Raw genomic sequence first — 24,535 nt, 5'->3', positions numbered from 1 at the left:
ATGGTAATTTATTCATTAAAAGCTATTAGGCTGTAATCTGTCCTCACAGAGGATAACTTGGCTCCTCTTATCTTCGGCGTGGGCAGAGCAGGATTGGGGCTGGGAGGTTTCTGTACCAAAGCAGATATGAGGCTCTCGACACAGCCAGGGGCAAGGGGACAACAGTTCAGGTCACTGTGCACGTCATCCAGCCCTGCTCTCTAAGATTCAGTCTGTTGGTTCGACTGTTTGTCTGCCAGAATGCTGGGAGTGACTCTCCTCCCCCACGGAGCAGAATTCCCACGAGGGAGGAGGAATTCTCACCTTCACTTAGTGACCTCTCCTCAATCCAAGGCTACAAGTAGAGCCAACTCACTCTCTTCTTGGCTAGAAAGCTCAGAGTGAACTGACTTTGAGATGAAAGCCCCCACCCCAGGGATCACCTGTGTGGGAAAAATCCCTCTTTTAAATGTAGAAAGACGGCACAAACTCAGGGAACAAAGAAACAAGGAAGAATTTATTCAGTGCACCAGGTCTTTCTCTCACCGAATTTCCAGGGAAAAAGACCCTTTGGGTTTAAATTCCACACATTTTATACTTTCACAATATCCCACCCTTTTTCAGATAATCTTAATATATTCATTTTTGCCTAAAAAAGGTTTCTTTTCTCTGAAAAGGGACTTTCCCTTTATTCCAATTGGCTGTGAGCCATCCCCTGTCGAAGATGACGGATCTGCCCTTGTTCTTAACCCAAAGAGAAAAGGAACCTCGTGTACAACGTGGCCCCAAAAGATTTTAATTTTTAGGAACTTTCGCATTGCCCTTATCCGGCCGAAAAGGACCCTGATACCCAAGTTCAGTCCGTGGAACTTGGATATCTCACAACATGCCTATATATATATATATATAAAAGTATTTTTATTTCTCATAATATAAAAACTGTATTTTTATTTCTCATAATATAAAAACCATATTTTTATTTCTCCCATCACTGCCTTGTTTAAATTCCCTGATAACAGGCTGATGTCTTTCACCAGTGGATTAGGTGAGCTCCAAGCTGGCTGCGAGTTTCCTTGGATCCCTGTGTCCGGGATGCTCCTTCCACAACCAGCCCTTGCACCTGCCAGTCAGGGACAGGTGATTTAGGAGCTTGCACTCAGCCAAAGATAAACCCCCCAGTGTCTCTCTGCGTTTGTGCAGCGCTGGCAACGAGCTTTGTGAGTGTTTCCCAGGAGGTTCAAGCTGTTGATCTGGTTTTAATTCTTCCTCCTTCGGAGAATCCACAGGGATCCTACTTCTGGCTCTGTTTCTTCCTCCTCACCCACCTTCCAGCCCCCAGAATTAATTCGGCGGCTTCACCCCCCCTCCCAGAACATCCCCCAGCTCCGTAGCCAGTTTAGTCTGACAAACCATCGAGACGAAACCATTCAAATGCAAAAAGCCAAACAACAAATCAGAGCAACATCAGCCTTGGGAGTACCAGTCCAGGGGGGTCTCCTGTGAAACGGGCTCCCAGGAGGCCCTGCTGGGATGCCGAGATAATTAATTATCAGTGTGACATGTGGAAAGTCCAAGGGAAGGGTTTTGCTGATTCACGAGGGATTCCCAAGAGCGAGAGACTGTGGGAGAGAAGTTTTAGCTCCTTCTTTTTCGGATGGGACAAAAGGGATGAGCAACTGCCGCGCACCTGATTTTTTTTGGAGCTCGGGGCACAGCGTTTCTTGCAGGTATCAGCCCTGGCTCCCTGTTAACATTCCCTCCCCCAGCACAAAGCAGCTGCTTGCTGGGTTCTGCTGAGCGTGTTTATGGTGTGTTCTGCCCACCCGGGGACCAGGGGCGGTGGGAGCTCTGAAAGGCCGGGTTAATGTGAGCAATAACAGCAATTGGCAGCGAAATGCCTGTTTTATCTTATTAACTGTGCAGCAACCTGCGTGGAGATAATTGCCCTTCCCAGCTGTGCTTAACCCATGGCTGCTTTGTCCTTTTGGTAATGAAGGATATCTCAGAAGGTTTTGTTTCCATTGCTCCGGGTTAATTCCCTGCCGTCCTTAAACCCCCCCAGCCAAAACAAACCAGGACTTAAAAAAATTCCACCTCGATTTGGGACGACTTTGTCCATCCCCCGAGGCAGCTGGTTGGATGTGTGTGCTGGAGGCTTTGCCGGGTCTCACAACAGCAATTGCTTTAATTGCCCTCCTAAACACTCTCAGCTGCCAGAAGTTTCTGGTGAATCTCACCCAGAGCTTCACTGCTCTGCTGCAGGTGAAGGTTTTTGGTCCTTCTGATGGGCAGGGAAGGATGGGGCAGTGCCCCCCTGGATCTCTGCACAGACCCACTGTGTGGGGTGGGAAAACAAAGTGTTGGCATTTGCAGTTGAGCCAGTGTTAAAAAAAATACAATAATAAAGCACAGTGTCATTCCAAAAAGGTTATTTTAAGGCAGTTTGGTTGCTGGAGAAAAAAGCAACAAGTTCCTGACTGGGTATAGGAGATCCCAATGTGTTCTGCTGCTGGGTATTGCCCTTTTTCAGTCTGGGCTGCAGAAAGTTGGGATAAGGATTTCCAGTGGTAAAATTAGGGATTTCCAGTGCTCTTGGCCAATTTATGATTTTCCTGAAGTTTTCCTAAGAAAACCATCACAGCCTGAGCTCTGATTCCTGGGCTTTCCTCAGCCTCACAACGGAGAAATAAGGAGAAGTTTTGCCTTATGTATGTTAAAAAACCCAACCTTCTTCTTGCAGGTCATCGTGGGAAGTATATTTGAAGTTATTTGGGCTGCAGTGAAACCAGGAACCTCGTTTGGCATCAGTGTATTGAGGGCACTTCGACTGCTGAGGATTTTCAAAGTAACAAAGTAAGTCCAGCTCCCTTTTCACTCTCCCAGCAGCCTTCTAGCACCACGTGAAATCTGGATTACCAACCCCACAGCAAGGAGGAGTGGTTTTGTTGATATTTTTATTTATTGTTATATATTTATATTTATAAACAATAAATAAATAAATAACCAGAAGCTGGAGGGGGAAAAAAACCCCAAAACAATGCCCCAAACCCCTGTTTTTGCTGGCACAAAACCCCTGTCTGTCCTGACATGCCATTAGGATGCTCCTGATGGGAGCAGAAGAGAATTGCAGATGCAGAATTGCCCTTTTCCTCAGCTGGGCAATGGGGGTTTCTGGCAGCTGGAAATTTTGGGAGTTCCTGAGCCTGTATTTGCATCCACAAAGATTTTTAACAGCCCTTTTCCCCCCCTCCCAGCCTCGTGTAGAGGCTTTTCTGCCCTTGGGCAGAGAGTTCCACAGTGTAATGATGGGCTGCAGGAAAATATCCTTTTTTTGCTTTGTTTCTAAGCTTGTTTAAAACAAAACCCTCATTATGTTACCCCTTAGCTCTTGTGGTAAAATACACAAATTCCTTATTGACTTTCTAAGTCCCATCAGCTGCTCACTGTCCTTATCTGCTGCTCCCGAAGCATTTGGGAACTGGAAAACCAAATACCCTGGGTATTGCTGGCTGCTAAATCCTGGTGCCTGAGCCCCTGTGTTGACACAAATAGGCAGAGTTTTGCTGCTGCCTGTGCTGTGTGTGCTCTGGGCACGTCTGGGAGGTTGAATTTTCACTGGAGTGGTGTTGCCACAGCTTTTCCCTTGTTTTCGTGCTCCTGCCTCACGTTAATGTGCTCTGGCATCAGCAAACAGCTCCTGTGCCATTTAGAAACCCATCTAGAGCCATTTCTGCAGGCTTTCCAAGCCCTGGTGTGCAAATTGATGACACATTTAGGTGCCCCTGCTGTTGTTTTCCACCTTATTTTTTTTCCACGTTGCCTCCTCGGCTCTCTCTTCTTTCCATCACTCCCTTAACGCTCCTTGGCTTGAAGTAACAGGAGGAGGAATAAGAACTCCTGCCAAAAACACCCCTGGTGCACAACTGCCTGAAATAAATAAGGCCCAGGTGATGGCACTGGAACAAACCAATCACTGGAAGTCACCAGGTGCTTTGGCAGCTGTTTGAGGGCCCAGGTTTTGTTGGCTCTGGGGGGTTTGCTGGTTTGTACCTGTTAAGGATTGTGCAGATCCCAGATTTGTGTGTGATGCAGTGTCAGCTGTTGCACTCCGGGAAAAAGGGGCTGGAAACATTAAGTTCTGTGATTGTCTGGTAAAATAGGGGGGTACCTGCACCAAAAGTGTCACTGTAGTTTGCCTTTGCACTAATCTTATGTATGGGAAGCTCCTGGTTTTGTAGGAAATTCAGAGCCATGAATCATCAGCAGATAATTTTATCCCCAGCTACTGAGATTTGCTGTGTCTGATTGTGTGTTGTGCTTTTTCAAAATTCTGGCCATTTTTGGAAGGTAAAATTTTATTTTTTTTTTGTGAGTTTTGACTATTCCTTTTAGCCAGCAGGATCAAGGGATGAATCACAAGAAATGTTTAGGTTGAAAAAGACCTTTAAGACCCTCAAGAGCATTGAATTCAACTGTTCCCCCAGCACTGCCAAGGCCACCACTAATCCCTGTCCCCAAGGGCCACATCCACACAGCTTTTAAGTCCCTGCAGGGATGGTGACTCCCCCACTGCCCTGGGCAGCTGTGCCAGGCCTGGACAAGCCTTTCAGCAAAGAAATTTTCCCTGGTATCCACCCTAACCCTCCCCTGGCACAGTTTGAGGCTGTTCCCTCTTGTCCTACTGCTCGTTCCTTGGGAGAAGAGATTTAACTTAACAAAGCCCAGGGCTCCTCCCCCTTTCTCAGGACATCAGTGACACTGTCACCCCCCTGATCCTGATGTTCCCTTGACCTGATTATGTGGAATTTTCACCTGACCCGACAGGAATGTGCTCGTTGTGTGACCAGCAGCCACGTCCCTGTGGCTCCCACGGGATGATCCCGCATTATCCCGGCGTTGGAGCTGCACAGCTCAGTCCTCTCATGACTCATGAGAGCCACCAAAGTGCTGCCACCAGGCACAGATTCTGCCCACACTCTCTCATTGCAGCCTTTGCTGTGAGAACACCCTGACCCTCAGGAGTTTCCTGTCTCCTTTTTCCATCTCTTCCATAGGAATTTCTCTCTGCAACTCCCTGCTCTGGTTTATTTTCCTTCCACGTTCAGCAGAAGCCAATTGCAGTCCCAGAATCCCAGAATATTCTCATTTAGAAGGGACCCCCAAGGATCATTGAGTCCAGCTCTTAAGTGAATGGCCCAAACAGGGGATTGAACCTGACCTTGGTGTTCTTAGAACCAAGTTTGAACCAACTGAGCTAAACTCAATCCTCCTGCTTTGGATAATCAGTGGGATGAGACCTTTTCATTCCCACATGCCAAATCAGTGTGACCATGGACAGCACATCCTGCTTTGAATTATCAATGGGATGAGACCTTTTCAATCCCAGTCTTAAATCACAGTGACCATGGACAGCAAGAGTTAAAAAGTGAAATTCCAGCCAGCCTGAAAGGTGCCAGCAGGATCCACCAGGAGGGGATACAGATTGAGAGGGGCTAAAATTCAGCAGGGAGAACAAGGGCAAACCAGCTTCATGTGCTTGTCTTTGCCCTGGCAGAGCTGAACAGGGACTGACATTGCAGAAATGCAGCTCCTCAGAATATCCTGGTGCTCTGGGTCAGGGTTTGGTGCTGAGCTATTCCAGGACAAGGCAGAGCCTCCAGCTCCCATGGATTTTGGGTCCAGTTGTGCTCCCTGTGAGGTGTGAAGCCCTTGGATGAGGCAGGTTTGGTCTGAAACTGTTCTGTCCAGCTTGGGAGAGCTGTGGGAGCAGCAAACCCTCCCTCTCCAAGGAGAGCAGCCCAGCCCCTTTTGCTTTGGGACTGACCCTGGGCAGGTTTGGTTGCAACATTTCCACTGGAGACCAGATTTTATCCTGAAACCTCTGTCACTGTATTATGGAAGTAAATTTTCTTGGAATGGGAGTGTAAGATCCTACTTCTCCTGGGATGGACGTGGTTGTATCACCTCCAGCACAGAGGAACAGTCCTCCCAGCTACACCTGGGGGAAGGGAGAGGGGGAAAGCAAAGACAAAGGAAAGGGGATGGTGACTCCAGCTCTTAGCTTCTCTCCTTATCAGCAGATCTGACAAATCCAGGGGCTTCCTTCTGCTGGGGACCCACAGCCACACTGCAGGAATGAGCTCAGGGTGTGGAGCCATCCCCAAACTGCAGCAGGAGGACACTCAGGGCAGGCATTCAGCTCTGCAGGGCAGCTCCCAGTGCCAGGCAGTGGAAATGAGAGAAACCACTGGAGAAAAAGAGGGAAAAATTCCTCCCCCACGGCCTCAGACTCCCAACTTTGAGCAGAGGACACGTGAAATGGCTCCAAATCACTCCTTTCCCGCTGCCTGTTCCGATCCCGTTGTTCCACAAGAATCTGGGTCCAAAAGGAGCTCATCAAAGAGCTGCCCAGCTCTTTCTGCATTTCCTGACTCATTAGTTTTCCTGATATAACCCTCCCTGCCTGTTCTCAGCAGGGCAATAAAGCCAGGAAAGAGACCCTTCCCAGCACTGCCATCTCTCCACATTCCTGCCTGTGGCTGTGCCAGGAGCTGCTTCTGGGCACAGGGGAGGCAAAACCAAACCATCTTCTGTATCTGGCCAGATGTGACTTGGATGTATCAGTCAGGATTCAGGCTGAGCCTGAATTCCCTCTTGCCACGTTGGAATTATCGTCCTGGATTTGTTCTCTCCAAGGCTCTGTCCTGGACACCTGAATTTCCCCACACCAAAGGCATGGCTGGGCACTGATGGGGGTGTGAAACTCCTACAGGAACGTTTAAACATGTGGGAATTTAAATCCACTGGTTGAGACTGGCGTTGGATGGGTTGGAAGGACACACCACAGAGATGTCCTGGTGGGAATGAGGTGTTTATTCCTGATTTGTGTGTTAAGGAGAGCTGGATTCACTGTTCCCACCTTCAGTGTCACCTTCATGATGTCGATACACTTTTGACACCCCTGCTGATTCGGGGCATTTTAGTTCTCATCTGGCTGCTGTGCTGGATGAGAAGATGCCAGAAGGTCAAAATCTATCCCAGGAAAGGGGGTAGAGGAGGAACTAATCCAAACATTCACTGCACACAACTCAGTGTGGGTGCACACACCCCAAGTGACCACCTCTGCCCTCAGGATGCTCCAAGAGATTTTCCACTCCCTGAGCCGTGTTTTCCAACAGCAGAAGGGAGCTTAAAGAGGCTGATATTCCTTGTCATTCTCCTCCTGTTTTATAATAAGAAGATCATAGAGTCAGGTTGGAAAAGACCTTCAAGATCATCAAGCCCAGCTGTTGGCCAGCACTGCCAAGGCCACCACTGGCCCACGTCCCCAAGTGCCACATCCACAGGGCTTTAAAATCCCTGCAGGGATGGGCACTCCACCACTGCCCTGGGCAGCTGTTCCAATGCCTGACCACCCTTTCCAGGAAGGAATGTTGCCTTAATATCCAACCTAAACCTCCCCTGGGCCACTTGAGGCCATTTCCTCTCGTCCTATCGCTCGGGAGATAATTCATATTAGTTTCTCACCAAAGGCTCTTCCCCCACTCACGTTCTCTCTTGGCTGCTCTGATCTCCACCACAGGTACTGGAATTCCCTGAGGAATCTGGTGGTCTCCCTGCTGAACTCCATGAAGTCCATCATCAGTTTGCTTTTCCTGCTGTTCCTGTTCATCGTGGTCTTTGCTCTGCTGGGGATGCAGCTCTTTGGAGGACAGTAAGTCTGATTATTCATCCTGGGGCTGCAGGGCTGGAAGGGTCACATCCTGCTGCACTCTCAGTCTTCCTGGGCTGCTGAGAAATTTATAGGAAAATAGTTCCTGTTCCAGTGTTTTACCTGGAGCTGAACTCTTCCCTAAGAAAGAACAACCCTAATTCAAAGCCCCTTTTGTCATCCCACAGTCCCCACATACCCCCATAAAGAAACAGGCCTGGGGAAGGCATCACTTTTTATTAAGGGAAAGGCAAATCCTTTCCCCAATATCCAGGGTGACAATGTATTTATTCACTTGGAATATTTTTCTGCTGGAAAACACGGTGCTGTTGAATCTGATTACTCTCATTAGAAATGCCACTTGTGGTGAATTTTGCAGCACGAAATATCACAGTATTATCATTTAAACCCCAGCATCGATTCTGAAACGAAATAACACGGTTTTATTTGGTCTTTTTTTTTTTTTCCCCCCTCAGTCAATTGCTATTATATCTTTAAAATATTAAAAAGAAATTATCTACTAAGAGGGTAATTTCAATTTGGGCTTTCGCACCGGAGGACGAAAACCTCTTGGAATGGGTTGCTCGGCAAAAACCATTTGAGATTTGGATTGTTCATTTTAATTGTGGCTGCAAACGAATTTCGAAGCATCCGAATTTTCTCTGGGAATGAGATTGAGTTCCTGCTAATGGTCCTGTTGAGCACCTTCTGAGAGACACCGTGTTCCCTGCTGTGCTTGCCTGGGCTGTTATTGCCAGGTGGAACAAATGCTGCTCCCTGACTGGGTTTCTGGAGCATTCCAGGGGATTAGGAGATGCCTGGGAGCTGCTTGGCCCTCACTGCTCCGCTTTGGATCTCTCCTTTCTCTCCAGGTTCAACTTCCAAGACGAAACTCCGACCACGAATTTCGACACCTTCCCCGCCGCCATCCTCACCGTGTTCCAGGTAAAGCCACACCTTGGCCTGGGGCAGGGTTAGAAGAGGAATTCCTGGGCATCTCCCCTTGCTTATGGAAGGCAAAGAGGTCCTCAAAAATCTGTGGGGTTTAGGAAAGAAGTCCTTCCTTTTCACGTGTTTTGCTTCGCTGCTCGATCAACACATCATTAAAAAAATCAAATTAAAAATCGACGCCGTGGAATTAAAGAAAAGTAGAACAAAAGATTTTTTGCTAGGAAGAAAAAAAAAATTGATAAAATAGGTATTTCTGTGCTGTTCTTAAAGTCTGTGTGTGCCCAGGCTGTTGCCTCCCAGCCCTGGGATGGCAGCTCTGGCTCGTGGATCCTGGAATGAGCCAGTGCTTGACCTGCTGCACTTTTGCCATAATTTAATGAGCAGAGAGGCCTGAGGGAGCTGCAGGCAGCAGGGAAATAATGCAGCTTTTGGCCCAGTAATAACTCCAGAGAAGTTAATGCTGGGTGAGAATTGCCTTCCATGAGAGAGGCACCAGCCTCGGGCGGGTTCGGGAGAAGGCAGGAGGGACTCACAGCTCTGGGAGATGCTGGGATTGAAAAGCTTCATTTTGCAGCTGTTTTCTTCGTTTCTTTTTTAAATACAATTTTTGTATTTAATTTTGCATTTTTAAAATACAATTTTTGTATTTAAATAAAAAAAAAATTAAGCAAAAAAATTGGTTTTTAAAAACAATCGCTTCGGGTGTTTCAGTAAAAGCTGGGGCTGCTGCTCCATGTGCAGGGGACCCTCCCAGGTCTGTGGAACCCGCCCAGCATTTGTAACCTCGTCCCACCCAAATTCCTGGGGTGGGCTGGAGCTGAGGCTTCGCCCCTGAGCCCAACTGTGACACAGCTCAGCGAGGTTTAACTCAGGTATTATGTATTTCAGTGGCATGGCCCAAAAAGGGCAAAAAAAGGGGGGGGATTGATGCCAATTTTTGGATTAACACAAAGAATCTAAAAGCAAATGTGCCCTGTGAGCTCTTCCCGTGGGTGTTGCTTCTCCCCCAGCTGGGAAGAAGGTTCTGCACTGACTTCCAAGATATTGCAAATTAATATTTGCCCAGGATTTGAGTGCTCACCCAAAAAAGGGCTTAAAGATACAAAAAGGTATTGCCAGCGAGCAGGAACTGAGCCCCAGTCAGGCTTGGGAATGTTGATGGGATTTTGCTTTGGGAATATGGTTGTCCATGAGAATATTTAGCTGAAATATTTCCTTGAGATAAAATACCCTGTGGGGTGAAGGAAAATGCTGTTGGGTTTAGGACATTTGTCCAGAATGTCAGAGCTGTGAATTAAAACCAGCAAAACCCATCAGCACTGGATTAACTGAGTGCAGCCTCCCACAGGCATTTGGATAATAATAATAATAATAATAATAATAGCAGTAACAATAATATAATTTTACATTACTTGATTATTATAATTATATACCACATATGATATATTAATAATTATTATATAATATATATCAGGTGCAATATATATATCTAATAACTGTTGCATTAATTATATAGTTATTATATGATAGTATAACAAAACAATAATGTTATTTTTATAGTTGAGTTATTATAATGATTAATTAAATTAGGTACATAAATTATATACAATATTAATGACCTTATAATAATATTACATTCGCATATATTAATAATAAAAAATATTTTATTATGTCATATAATATATTATATTATAACAATAAGCAATAGTAATCATATAATAAATATAATATATTATTATTATTTGTTAAAATATAATAATAATAATAATAATAATAATAATAATAATAATAATAATAATAATAATAATAATAATAATAATATCCCAGAGGCATTTTGATAATCCCTGCTCTTGGTCCATCCTCCTCCTCCTCTGAACTACAAATTTTGGGTCAATGTTTGGGCTTTGGATTCCTTTCTAAAACCTCCCCTTCCACGTGCACATGGGACTGGATCCCAACACACACCGTGCTGTGGCCTTTTCATTTCCCTTTTTTTTCCCCTACCAAACACGAAGACAACTTCCTATTTAGGAATTTGAGCTTCACACCCCACGGGATTGTTGGAATGTGCTAAAAGTAGCTGTTGTTTGACTGTGCCACAGCAGGCAAGGGAAGGGCTGCTCTGCCCAAAATGTTGCTGTGCCTCAGTCAGTGCTGAGCAGGACTGGCAGGAATGTTACACTCAGTGATGAGCAAGTGAGACTGGTACAAAATTAGCATTAAGGCTTGCTTGAGACTGAGGTGTTTGCATGTGTTCTGATTAATTTTCCTATTATTGATGTATTTGTTAGTTAGTCCCAGGTCAATGTTCTGCTCTGCAGGGCTGGGCTGTGGCTCCTCCTGTCCCTGCACAAGGACCCAGGAGGAGCAGAGTCCCTCCAACTTCCCTCATCTGTCCTCTCTCATACAGTGGTTGTTGCTTCTCCTTAGGGGTTGGGTTTTTTTTGTGCTTTGTGGCCATCTGGGTCAAACTTGGGAAAACTGGAGAAGAACCTGTATTGTGCCAGCCCTGCAGTGGTGGTGCCCAGTGCCTGGCAGTGGGAGTGGTGCCCATCCCTGTCCCAGCTGAGCAGGGCTCTCCACACCCCTGAGGATCAGGACAGGGGTGGGAGAGGTGACAAAGCTGCTCCTGTCACTCTGTGGGTACAGTGTGTGTGGGGTGGGGGGAGCTGAGCGACCCAAACCCTTCTGTAGGAAGGGGATGAGTGGAGCTGGAGCTGACAGAGCTCCCACTCAGGGCATTGGAGCTCAAGAGTTTTCTTAGGATTGTGGGAAGTGCCAGGAAAGGTGCTGTTGAAACCCAGTGTCTCTGCATGACTTGAAAATGGAGAGTGGGGAGGAATTGTGCCAGGAGTGATGTGTTGGAATGTGGCTTTTGCTGCCTCTGCCTGGGGGAGAGAGAGCCCTTGGGCAGAGCTGGGCAGCAGGCAGGGAACCCAGAGGGGCAGGATCATCCAGTCCAGCTCCTGGCCCTGCACAGACACCCCAACAATCCCACCCTGCCCCTCAGAGCGTTGTCCAAACCCTCCTGGAGCTCTGGCAGCCTTGGGGCTGTGCCCACTGCCCTGGGGAGCCTGGTCAGTGCCAACCACCCTCTGGGGGAAGAACCTTTTCCCAAAATCCAGCCTAACCCTGCCCTGACACAGCTCCAGCCATTCCCTGGGTCCTGTCCCTGCTCACAGGGATTGGAGCTGCCCCTCTGCTTCCCCGCTTTACAAAGCCCTGGAATTCAGGATTATCCAGCTGAAAATTCCCTTGATTCTGCTTGTATCCACCCCCCCTTGCCTGTCCATGTGCACCTTGGAGAAAAGTTTGGCACCCTCTTGTCTGTATCATTCCTGGAATGGTAAAACTGAAATTCCAGGAGACTTTGCTGCTCCAACATCCAGGAGCCTCCTGTGCTGCACTGAGGGAGGTGATTGATCTCCACCCTTTGAGGTTTGATTCTTTTCTTCATCTCTTCTCCAGGGAGAGAGAGGTTTGCCTTATTCTGTTGGGTTGGTTTTTGCAGCAGGGAGCAGGGATTGGAGGAAGTTGCAGACCCCAGAAGGGTTGCACCTTCACCATCTTTGCATCCCTCTTTTGGACCCTCTGAACAGCTTTAGATGTTTTTTTGTGCCGTGGTGCCCAAACTGCTCCCAGCCCAGAGCAGAGCAGGACAATGCCCCCCATGTGCTCACCCCTTTCCCCTGGGGAGCATTCCCAGATGGCATCACTCTGCCTGGCTCCCCCTGACCCCTCTGTCCTTCCTTTAAGTCACCCCCTGTTCTCCTCTCTCCCACCCCTGCAGATCCTGACAGGGGAGGACTGGAATGCTGTGATGTACCACGGGATCGAGTCGCAGGGCGGGGTCCGCTCGGGGATGTTCTCCTCCATCTACTTCATCGTCCTGACGCTGTTTGGGAACTGTATCCTTCCACGGCTGCCCTTCCTGGGCTGCCAGAGAGACCTTATGTTGTTTCAATTCTCACCCTTTTGCACTTTTTAAAACGGAATTATTGCTTTTTCTCCTTCCAGCCCCCGGGCTAAGGCGTGTGGGTGAGTTATCCAGGTTGGTGGCCGCTCTTCTTATGGCAACGTAAGAAATTTTGATTTGATTTAATTTCATGACATTTCATTTTAATTGTTACCTTTTACCTTGAGAATGTCCTACTGTGAGTCAGTTTATGTTTTCCTTGAGAATGTCCTATGTGAGCTACTTTATATTTTACCTTGAGGACGTCCTATTACGAGTTAGTTTGTGTTTTCCTTGAGGATGTCCTGTTATGAGGTGGGAAAAATAACTGAAGTCAGGTCAGAGCAGGACCTCTGTACCTCAGACATCCTCACAGATGGTTTGTGGTTGGTCAGGGGAAGGAAGAGCTGAAATTGGGTTGGTGGGTAGATGAGGCTCCATTCTCTTGGTGCCTTTGTCTCCAGGGCAGCTCAACCAGCTGTGCTGTTCCAAATGCTGGAAATTATCCTGTCTCCACTTAGTGCTTAAAATTTAATTCTAGATCTTGGGTTTCAGGCTCTGGGGTTTCAGACTCATTCAGTCGTGGTCCAGGACTTGGCACATGAAGTGTCTGTTTTCTTCTGCTTCAAGATGAAAATCTCTTGAGGGCGAGAAGAAACTGGGGGCTTGTGCCTCCCCCAAAATGTCCCAGGGTGTCTGTGGGGAACCAGCAGCACTTTGATGTCTGATATGTCCTGACAGGACTAAGCAGGCAAGAACACAGTGACATGGAGATGGGATTTGGGAAGGGAGGATCTATTTTATACAGCACTGAGGTGATTCCCTGATGTCACATCTGGGTGTGATGAGTTGAAGCTGGAGCAGAGGGGCTGTGGTGGCTCTGCCCCTGCTGATGGAATTGCTCTGTGGAATTGCTGCCATTAAGCAGGTTCAGGATCCTTGGTGTGATGTTTGCTGCCTGCAGCCTCAAGCTGGAGTCAAACAGAGCAGCCTCAAAAATGGGACTTTAGAAACTGTTGCAGAGACAAAGCACCCAGCTGGTTTGTTTGTTCTGTGAAACAGGGGTAATAACTGAGCCTTGCTGCTCTGCTTGGGGGCCTGCCCAGCAGGGAGAACCTTCTTGCTGGTTACAGTCCCAGAGCTCATCTTTTCCTGGTGTTGTTTGGGCTGGCTGGGTACCTGGGAGGGAGGGAGGGGTCATGGGGGCAACACTTGGGCTACAGACAGGGAGCTGTCACAGGGGCTGCTTCAGCTGAGGGCGAGATGACAGGAGATAGGGTGTCTCCAGCCCTTTCCTCTGTCTGAGATCCCTCCATTAGCACGAGGAACAGCGCTGGGGAAGAGCAGAGCAGACAGGCAGAGCTGTGCTTGTCACACCAGAGTGTCCCTGCGGGATTTATCCCATTATCCGGCGCTGTCGGAGCCGCAGCGGCCGCGGTGCCCGCCTGGCTGGGCAGCCACGCTCAGACATCCACCTCCCAGCCCCTTCCAGAAACACAGCCTTTGGAAAACTGGGTCAGTGGAGAGCTGGCAGGGAGGGAGAGCTCTAAATCCTCCAGGCTTGGCATTTGAAAATGAGATTAAGCCGTAATCAGGCTTGACAGCACAGCTGAGAGAGAGACTCTTACCCTGCGAGCAGCTCCGAGCCAGCGTTTTGGAGGAACGGGGTATTAATTCCCTGCCTCACCTTTAATTCAGACAGGCTTCTCCCTTGTCCTTTAGTTTTCATTAAAAGGGAGAGAGCAGGGGGTGTTCAAGGGCAGGCCATAAGGACCTGGCTCACCTGCTGCCACTGCCACGAGCTCAGTATTTGCCTTTGCTTGCTGCCACAGCGGGGAGGTGAAACCTTGTCCACATTCCCCTCAGATCTCATCCTGGCTTCCCCTTCTGAGGTGATCCAGGCAGTGGCTTTCGTGGCTTTTTCCCTGAGATATCTCCAGTGCCTCTGCCCTCCCCTTTGCCCACAGGCACAGCTCCCTGGGGCATTGCTGGGGTGTTTAGCAAGGGGGATGGATCGAGTTTGGATTCTTTAGTTCTCTGTGAGTCCTGCAGGGAGGGAGGAGTTTGCTGCAGGTGAGTTCCTCTGAGCACAGAAAGAGGGAAAACCTGGCTGATAAACAGTAACAATGCCCAGAAAACCTTCTGTAATTTCCTGGAAGGCTTCTTCCACCAACTTTTGAAGTTTTCCAACTTCCCTAAAGAGAAGCTGTGGCTGCCCCATCCCTGGAAGTGTCCAAGTCCAGCTTGGAGCAACCTGGTCTGGTGGAAGGTGTCTCTGCCCATGGCAGGGGGTGGAATGAGATGATCTTTAGGGTCCCTTCCAACCCAAACCATTCTGGGACTCTGTGATACTTCAGGTGATCAAAGCTATAAACCTCAGACAAACCCATTAATTCCCGTGGGGATTTACATCCCTGTTGGAGAATTGGAGACCCAAACTTAGTCTGGGAATATCAGCAGCTTTCCCAGAGAGTTTGTAAGAGCCTTTCTGCCCCACACAGACCTTTGAGCACTGTGGGCAGGAGGGGAGAACTGGGCTTGGGGTGTGTGGGGAAGGCTGAGGGGTTAAACCTCTCCCGTGGGTGTTTTCCATGGGGATTGCAGCAGTGATTCCACTAAAGCCTGTGCTGATGTTTCATCAGCATTTGGGGAAGGTCAGGTCTAACCCTGCTGTCCAGCAGCTTTGTCTGTGGTGCTGGGAGTGAGCAGCAGGCACTCATTTATCCCTGAGGGACTTACCAGGGACTCAGGTCAGCATTAACTGTCCAAACACAGCCAGGAACATCTGAAAATAAAGTTCAGTTTGCCAGGAAAGGAGAGCCCTGCATGGCTGCAGGAGGTAAAACAGTCATTAATGGCAGGGATGCTGCAGAGTGAAGGACAGGGGAGTGCAGAGGGTGGAAGTGTCTCAGCCTTGGGGTCACTTCCCAAGGAGACCCCACAGCCCAGGGAACACCATGAGAACACACTACAAAGAGCAGTCTGAGTTCTTGATCAGCTTAATTCTAGGCTAGAAACACAGAATCATATGATATCCTGAACTGGAAGGATCATCAAAGATGATTAATTCTCCTTAAATTAATTATTAGATTAGATTAGTGTGACTTCATTGCTCTAACTTAGGGCTTCATAAAGATCTGTCCACTCTGCCTTGCAGAACTCCCTCCAAAAAGCTTTAAAAATGTACCTTTTTTTAATGCAATATGTCAAGTGTGGCTTTTCCATCCCTCCCCATACAACTGAATTTCTTAAGCAGGACTTTATGGTTTTATTTTCTTATATCACTACTGAAATCAGCCAAAACCCTTCTGGGGCCTGACCAGCAAAAGGTACTTTGGTTCCTCTACTGGGAGTGGGCTTATTTTCACTTTGTGAACTTTGCCATTTTGAAGAGTTTGGGCAGAATGGATCAAATCTCCTCAGAGAACTGGAACTGGTGATTTTGGGTCATTTTGCAGAACCTGCTCTTTTTAACCACGAGGTTCTCTTTTCTCCTCCCTGAGCTGTTCAGGGCATCAGGATTATTCTTTTCCATGCAGAAGAAAGGTGGGCTGGTGCTGATTTCTGCTGCTTCTCACTGCACCTTGGGATTCTTCCTTTGGCTCCATTTACTTTTTCGAGGGACCATTGCAAGGAAAAGATCCTGAAAGTTTGTTTTTCTAAGTCAGAAGCGTCTCACTTTATGTTTCCAGTTCCAGAGAGTCTGTGTGGAACCAGCTTAATGGAAGTGGTGTGATTGGAGGAACAGCAGGATTTGGCCCATTTGCTAGGAAATGACACCATGCCTGTATTCATTGTTGTCCAGTTAATTGATAAATGGAGGCATCTGTTGAGGGGGAGAAAAAAAACCAACCTGCAGAGGAGCCTGAGAAGCAAAGCAGGAACTGCCTGGAGGTGCTGCCCTTCCCCTGGCCCTCGAGTGCTGGGCAGGAGATCCATCCTGGCACAGGCTCAGCCACCAGCCCTGAGCCAGAGCCTGGAGTTTGGGTGATATTTGGGAATCCCAGAGCTCTGCAGAAAGGGACTGGAGGACCTTTTTCTGGGGGCAGAAACACCCGAGTCTGCCAGACTGTGTCTGCTTGGAAACGGATCAAAACAGCCTGATCTGATAAAAAAAATTAATTACATTTCCAGTGGTTGCTTCTGTTACACGAGACACTCTGAGCATGTGTGTGTGGGAGGCAGGGGTAGGAAGACAGTTTTATTGCTGAGACATTTATTCCCAGAGTAGGAGGGCTGGAAGTGTTTCCAGCAGGTTGGAAGCACCCCAGAGGAAGAAACCCAAACACCCAGCACAGAGCAGCACCCCAGGGTTGCCTCAGCCCCCCTGTCTGCAGCCTCTGTCCTTCCACCTGCAAACCAGCCCTGAGTTCAAAGGAAATGGGGAAATGAATATATTTTTTAATGAAATATTGACCATCTTTTCCTGGGCTCTCTGGGATCGAGGTGCTCCCACCCACAGCACTCCCTGCCCTCCTGGAATGAGGGAAGGAGCAGTTGATGGGCATCACATTTCAGACCTCTCTCTGTCCCAGAGGATTTGTCTCCAAATGGTAAAAACTTCCATCCCATGTTCCGTGAGATGGAGGAAAACTGAGGGATGACGTGGTTCCTGGCTGGAGAAACCCCAGGGCTCTGCATCCCATCCCCTGGGGGGTTTGGCAGTCAGGGAGGATGCAGATGCATCCTGAGGGATTAATACAACTCCTGCTTCCCACTGTCACAGGCACAGGCTCCAGGTTTGATGGACATCAGGCTCTGGAGATGCTCATCCCAACGGGAATTAGAGATGGGAATGCCTGGGCCTGGAGTCTTGGCTGAATTAGGTTCGGTAAAAGCTCTTGAGAGGGAAAGCAAAGAGGCTTTGAGATCATTGTTTGGGCCAGCTTTGGTCCCTGGTTGCCTTGGGAAGTCCTCTGGTGCCGTGGCCATGTGGGACCAGAGCTCTGCAGCCAACAGTGCCCGAGCCAGAGTGGAGTCTGCTGGGGCACGAGGGGTTCTGGGCACAGCCTTGTTTGGGAGAGACCACTGCAGGTGGTGCCTCAGCCTTGCCCTGCTCCTGGCTCCTCTGCCTGCAGAGAAACCTCAGCTGCCTCCTCCAGGAGGTCTCCTGAGGAGTGGGAAGCAACGGAGGGGCACTGAGGCCAAGGTTTCCCAAAATCTCCTTGCAGGTTGATGGCACTCTGGGAGCTCATCCCTCGCCTCTCCTCCCCTCACAGGAGGGATTTGTGGCTCCCCCAGCTCACCATCCTCACCCCCTGTCCTGCCCTCACTCAGCATTGCCCTGAGCTGGGACAGAGCAGGGGACACTTCAACCTGACAGAAAATCCCACCCTGCTTAGGGTTGGGATTACAACTCATCTTATCCCACCCCCGGCCACGGGCAGGGACACCTCCCACCAGCCCAGGTTGCTCCAAGCCCCCTCCAACCCAGCCTTGGACACTCCCAGGGATCCAGGGGCAGCCACAGCTTCTCTGGGCAACCTGTGCCAGGGCCTCCCACCCTCACAGGGAACAATTTATTTCCCAATATCCCATCTAACCCTGCCCTCTGTCAATTTGAAGCCATTCCCCCTTGTCCTGTCACTCCATCCCTTGTCCCCAGTCCTTCTCCAACTCCCCTGGAGCCCCTTACAAATACCTGGATTAGTTTCCTCAAGTCCTTTCCTGGGGGACCTGCAGCTGGTCCCAGCCCCACTCTGGGCTCTGGTGGGGACCCTGCAGTGCAAACACAGAGGCAGCACTTGGCTGCTAAAGCATTTTGGATCTCCAGAGGGTCCATACTCCTGGGATCAACTCCATCCTCATGTCCATTCCCATTAGGAGGAGCAAACACAACTTTCCACAGCTCTGGAGTGAGTGACTCTCCTGTGACCAGGTAATGTGCAAGAGAAAAATCTATTTTCTCCTTGGGAGAGTCATTTCAACTTGGTTTTGCTTTGCTTGCCCTCCTTTCCCAGGCACAGTTTCCTGATTTACAGTCGTTTCGGGGCCGTTTTGCAGACACGGAGCTGGAATGAAAACAATAAAACAACCCAGAGCTGAAATCATTAAAGTGGAAAAATGAAAATACAACATGAATAAATAATCAGAGGCCAACGTTCTGTCCCGGTGATCTAATGCAGGGCTGTGCAGAGGGACCAGCCAGGCGTGGGCACTGCCCTTGTTTAGCTGGGCTGGGTGCAATTTGGGCTGGACTAACAGGCTGTTTCCCTGCAGAGCTCATTAGCTGGGGCTGGGGGTGCTGCTCCCGGGCTCTCCTGGAGCTGGGGGTGAGCACTGAGGGGGGAGGATGGCCAGGATGCTCTCCTGGTCAGGGGGGAGGATGGCCAGGATGCTCTCCTGGTCAGATGGACTTCAGCAGGACAAACCAGGATGGTTTTTTTTTCCCATCACTGCAATCCAGCAGTGGCTGAGCTTCATCTTCCCTGCTATCCAACACCTTTGTGTAGCTCTGGGTATTTATTCTGCAAATATTGGCTTTAAAGTGACCGATTTCCTGCAGCTCCACTGGTGGTCCTTTTAAAGAATGGGGGGGAAATGAAGGGGTGTGTGGGCAGGAGTGGAGGGGGGGGTTTCCAGAGTGGAAAACCAGGGGCTGTGGTGTCTCTAGGGGTTGTAAAGCCCCCCTGCTCAGCCCCTGTGTGTGTCCCCACCAGGGAGGAGATAAGTGGATGTCCAGCACCTCCTGGGCTGCAGAGCTCCAGGCAGAGGGGGTGGATTGGGAATGATGGCACAGCACTGGTGCAGGGGGTCAATCCATAATCCATAAATGGGAAAAGAAGGGTGGTGGCAGCAGAAGGGGGAGGGTTGGCTGTGCCTGCTGGGTGAGGAGTTTTTCCTTATCTGCCTCCCAAAAGACACCCTCCTGAACGTCTTCCTGGCCATCGCTGTGGACAACCTGGCAAACGCCCAGGAGCTGACCAAGGTAGGGATGAGATTCCTGTTTCTTCCAACTCACAGAGCAGCTGATGACCCCAAATTACACCTGATAATGAGCCTGCTCGTGCCATATCTCTGTTCACCAGCTTTCCCAGCAGAGCAGGACCAGGAGGTTTATTCTTCTCGGGGTTTTGTTTCATTCCAGGCTCGTTGCAGTGAATATTTCGTGCCCTTTCCTTAGTTTTATTACAGAGTGGGCAGTGGCCATTGCTCATCTCACTGCTGTGGGGAGGTGCTCAGGCACTTCAGCTGTTTCCAAGAGCAGAGGAGAAGCAATTCCCAGGTTTGGGCTGAGCTGAAACTCAGGATGAGCAAAGGCAGAGGTTGTGTCGCTGCCTTTGCGGTCTCGCACTCGTGTTTCTTCCCTTGCTGAGGTTTGGGGTGGATTAAAGAATTAAAATTTTCCAGTCAACCCCCTGGAACTTGCAGAGGGTGTTTGGAACACCCAGTGAAGGTGTTAAACCTTCCTGCCCCTCACCAGGGTAAGAGAAACCTGAGGCACCAGCCTGAGCACAGGCAAAGAGCCAGGTCCTGGCAAGGGATGGAAATGACACTGATGGAACTTCAGTGTATGCAGAATTTTGGGTATAGATATATATCTATATATATACAGATTTATATTGGAGTATCCCCTGTGGAGGAGATTTCTATTGGAGCATTCCCTATGGAGAAAAACTGGCAGCCTCAGGATTGCACAAGAAGCATTTCAAGAGCACTGCCCCTGATATTTGTATTATTGCATACTTTGGGTTTGCCATTGTACCACACTCAGACGTGTTTATGAGCAGCATGAGGGGGTTTTTTTTTGCACATTTTGCACATTTGCAGTTTGTTCTCACTGATAAAACCATGAACCCCCATTGCTGTGCTGCTGCTGCTGCTGAAACCTGGGAAATAAACTCTGCAACCAGCTTTTTTTTGGGTTAGAAAGCCAAAAATACTCTATTGCAGTGCTGGATGCAGGGGGATTATTCCTCAAAGCTTTCACGAGCAGCAACCCCCCAGCCCAGGTTATATCCATGGCAGTAATACATACTCATCACATTTATATTGCATGTTAATTATATTTCATTAATACCTGAATATATGCTAATTATTTTAGTGAACTTTTTTGGATACCAATAGGGGTCTTTCCAGGGGCTTTGGTGGTCATTTGGGTACATCCCATTCCCCAGAATTCCCTTTTATGCTCCTGGATCTTCTGGTGTATCTCCTTTCCATGGGAGTATCTCGAATATGTGCTCAGGTCATGCTGCACTTCTTTAATCATTCTTTGCTCCAACACTCCATCAATGTTCTCAAAACTAAGACACCTCCCAGGACATATTGATCACTAATATAAGTAAATAATGAAAATAGTAGCTGGCACAAGACTTACCAGTCATGGATTTAGGGAGCTACCCCAGGGCCCCCCTGATCTCTGGCATTTGTCCTGAGCTCTGTGTGGTACAAACCCAAGCATCAACCACAGACAGAGGGACCACACACTGTTGGTAAAGGAATTTCCCAACATCTCCCACTGCTGCAGAGACTCTTTCTTAAAGAATCATAACTTGTTTGGTAACACTGCCCTTGGCATCAGTCACAGGGGCAAAAGCAGCACCACAAGCACCTCAGGGGTTGTGTTTTACAGGATTTCTCTGTTCTTTGCAGTAGAAGAAGGTCATTAACCATGTGCTGCTGCAGTGGGCAAGGATGTTTTCTCTTGTTGGAGTTGTAGGAAGGTGCAGGAGTTCATTCCCCATCCCTGGAAGTGTCCAAGGCCAGGTTGGAGCAACCTGGGATAGTGGAAGGTGTCCCTGCCCAGGGCAGGGGGTGGAATGAGATGGTCTTTAAGGTCCTTTCCAACCCCAACTATTCTATGATTCAATGGAAGTGCTCAAAAAGGTGCGGATGTGGTGCTGGATCAATCACAGAATCAACTGGGTTGGAAAAGACCTCTGAGATCATGGAGTCCAACCCTTGACCCAACCCCACCTTGTCCCCCAGCCCATGGCACTGATGCCACATTCAGGCTCTGCTCAAACCCCTCCAGGGACGGGGACTCCACCCCCTCCCTGGGCAGCCCATTCCAAGGGCTGATCCCTCTCTCTGCAAACAACTTCTGCCCAATGGCCAAACTAAACCTGCCCCTCGGGGCAGCTCAGGCCTGTGCCCTCTTGTCCTGCGTGCTGGTTCCTCGCAGCAAAGAGGCCCGAACCCCCCGGCTCCCCTCCTGGCAGGCATTGAGTTGCAGAGAGTGAGAAAGGTCTCCCCCTGAGCCTTCCTCTCTGTCCAGGCTGAGCCCCCCCAGCTTCCCTCAGCCTCTCCTCACAGCACTTGTGCTCCAGACCCTTCCCCAGCCTGGTTGCCCTTCTCTGGACATGGATAGTGGTGGATCTGGCAGTGCTGGGTTGACTTGATGATCCTGGAATGTTTTCCAGCCTCCATGGTTCCATGGATACACCTCAGGCACACACAGATTTCTCAGCATTTCCCACCCCCCAGTCAGAATCCACATCCCTGTTGAGGCTGAGTTTGTCTGTCCCAGCTTGTCCTTCCCACTGTGGAGCTGCAGGAGTGGCTCCAGCTCCCAGCTCTGCCTGGAGAGTGTTTCCTGACATCCAATATCCAGCCCAGACTGTGCTCTCAGGAGTCTGATAAACATTCCTGTGTCTCAGGCCATGCTCCTCATCCCCCTCTCTCACAATCAGCTCAGGCCTGCATTTAATGGCTCTTTGGTTTATTTTTCCTGGGAATTTTTTCCCTTTCAGCAGCTCAGCTGTTTCTATTCTTTCTAAAACTCCCAGAAATCTCCAGCCTGGAGGCACAGATCCTCCCAGATTTATGGGAATCCCTTGCATGTGCTAAGAGAGAGGAGCAGGCCTGGCACAATTCTTGGATAATGAAGCTCATCCTGCTTCTTTCTTAATCCTTTAAGTGCTTTCTTGTGAATATTTCAGCAGCTGACAGGGCCACTTAAAAACCTGACTTTGTTGATGTTTATAAAGTATAATTAAATATTGATGGATTCAGCAGCATGGCCAAAGCAGAAAGCTTCTTGAGAAACTCTCTTTTTTTTTTTTTCTACTTAATTTTATTTACTATCCTAAAAAAAAAAATAAAAAATCACCAGGGCTCGCAAAAGAAGAGGAAAAAGATAAAAGTGATTCAATTATACACATACCTGGAGAATGAGGGATTTCCTGCTAAGTAAATATGATCATGCAAAAGCAAAAAAAATGGCCCAGAGACACAATTAAGTTACTCAGGAGTCTGTTGATCTCGGGGGACTTTTTTGACATTTATGCTGCAAATGGAGATCAGTGCTGCACATAATGTGGGCAAACCAGGAGCAGTTGGCAACTGCCTCTGTTTTGGGAAGCCACAAAGCTTTCCAGCCTCAGGACTGAACATTTCAGCTGAGATTTCCACTTTGGGATGATAATGGGGATTTATTTAGAGTGGCATTGTGACCATTTCTTACCTGGGCCTTGTGACCTGTAAAGGAATTCTTGGAATTGGAACTATATTTAACTTAAGCTTGGTCATCCAGTGCGTGTTACAAAACTCACCAGAGCTTAGGAATGACTCATAAAAAGGAGGGGATAAAAAAGAATCACCTTTGTTTTCAATGTATAAAGAACCTGCTCTCTCCCCTCCTCTTCTGTGCTGCCCTTTTCTTCCCTTCCCACTGACTCAAACTCTGCCAACCCAATTTCTAGTGATTTCTGGGAACTCTTCTAAATGCCTCTGGGTTCTCTACCCTCTATTTTTTCCCAAATATTGGCAGTTTTTTCTCCCTGTTCACTTATTGAGATGGAATCTACAATTGCCCCCCGAATTTGCTTTTAAAACCTTCTCTCCCCTGACCATCCCACCTTTAATTCCTTTCTTTGCTTGTCTTCATGGCTTGTACTTTCCCTACTGAAGTGTCTTTATCTCAATCCATGAATTTTGTCACTTATGGATTGAGATAAATTCATGGATTGAGGTAAAGCAGTTCCTTCATCCTCATCAAACTTGAGTGGAAAGCCACCAAAACTGACCCTTTATTTTCCTAAACATCTTAAAAGCACAGAGTGGTTATTTTTGATCTCAGTGATCCCTGAGAAACCAGGATAAAACCATGGAATGGGGGAGTAGAAGGGGTGTGTGAATTTGACATAAAAATGTATGAAAGTGTTGAGAAATTCCCAGAAATAATATCCTGGAGCAACCAAACCAAGATTTGAACATCCATGGATCCTCCTCCTCCTCCCCCCAACAGTGAGGGCTTTAATTGATGAACTTATTAAAGAACAGGCAGTGTTAATGATCTCTACCATCATGATTAGCTCCAAAAATGGGGTTTGCCATGTAGTAAACTGGTTTAAATTAAGATTTAGGGCTCTAGAAATCAGAAAGGAATCATAAAAGAGGGATGTCCTTATAGGGAAGACCTTTATGTGCACTTTATGTGGAATGAGGGTGACAGGCTGGGCTGGTGGTGGAGGTGGGATGGATGGATGGATGGATGGATGGATGTTGCCATCAGAGCTCCAGTGAGACCTCTCAGGTCAAATATCAGGCAAAAAATTAATTAATTTTTGGAGTGATCTGCAATTTCTCTATGGGAGGAGCTACAGAAATATTATTAAATAGTCTGCTAAATAAATATTAATCTTTTAAATACTCTAAATAGTATTATTATTAAATAATATCATTAAATATCTGCTGAAGAGTGGGCTCATTCTGAGTTAGGGATGGCTGAATTTACAACAACACAATGGGTATTTTTTGCTGGTACCTCACAATGTGGAATCCAGCAGAATTCCTGAGGCACCAGGGGGGATAGAGCAGAAGCTACACATTTTAAAGCCATTTTAAAAACTGCACCTGGTGCTCTTGGTGCAAAGAAAGAAAAAAAGAAGCTTTGATTTTAAGGCTGTCGGAGATTCCTCAAGAGAGGAAACAACTTGAACATACCTGAGGGGTGAAAGAAAATCCTTAAAAGCCTTTTAATTGGGGTTTTACTC

At 48.1% G+C, this 24,535-nt stretch overlaps 1 protein-coding gene across 1 annotated transcript in view; it reads left to right on the top strand.

Annotated features, from left to right (window-relative positions):
- Positions 1 to 24,535, top strand: part of CACNA1B (calcium voltage-gated channel subunit alpha1 B) — a 158,999-nt gene that overhangs the window by 1,394 nt on the left and 133,070 nt on the right. Inside the window, exons 2-6 of the mRNA XM_029960600.1 lie at positions 2,720 to 2,832; positions 7,562 to 7,693; positions 8,563 to 8,635; positions 12,432 to 12,549; positions 19,457 to 19,524. Of these exons, the coding sequence (XP_029816460.1) occupies positions 2,720 to 2,832; positions 7,562 to 7,693; positions 8,563 to 8,635; positions 12,432 to 12,549; positions 19,457 to 19,524 (504 nt within the window). The remainder of the gene's footprint in view (positions 1 to 2,719; positions 2,833 to 7,561; positions 7,694 to 8,562; positions 8,636 to 12,431; positions 12,550 to 19,456; positions 19,525 to 24,535) is intronic.

The sequence above is a fragment of the Manacus vitellinus genome, unplaced genomic scaffold (assembly GCF_001715985.3).
Source record: "Manacus vitellinus isolate BGI_N305 unplaced genomic scaffold, ASM171598v3 scaffold_27_pilon, whole genome shotgun sequence".
NCBI classification, from domain to species: Eukaryota; Metazoa; Chordata; class Aves; order Passeriformes; family Pipridae; genus Manacus; species Manacus vitellinus.
Note: the sequence above shows the minus strand (reverse complement) of the source record. Positions and strands in the feature narration are given on the sequence as shown.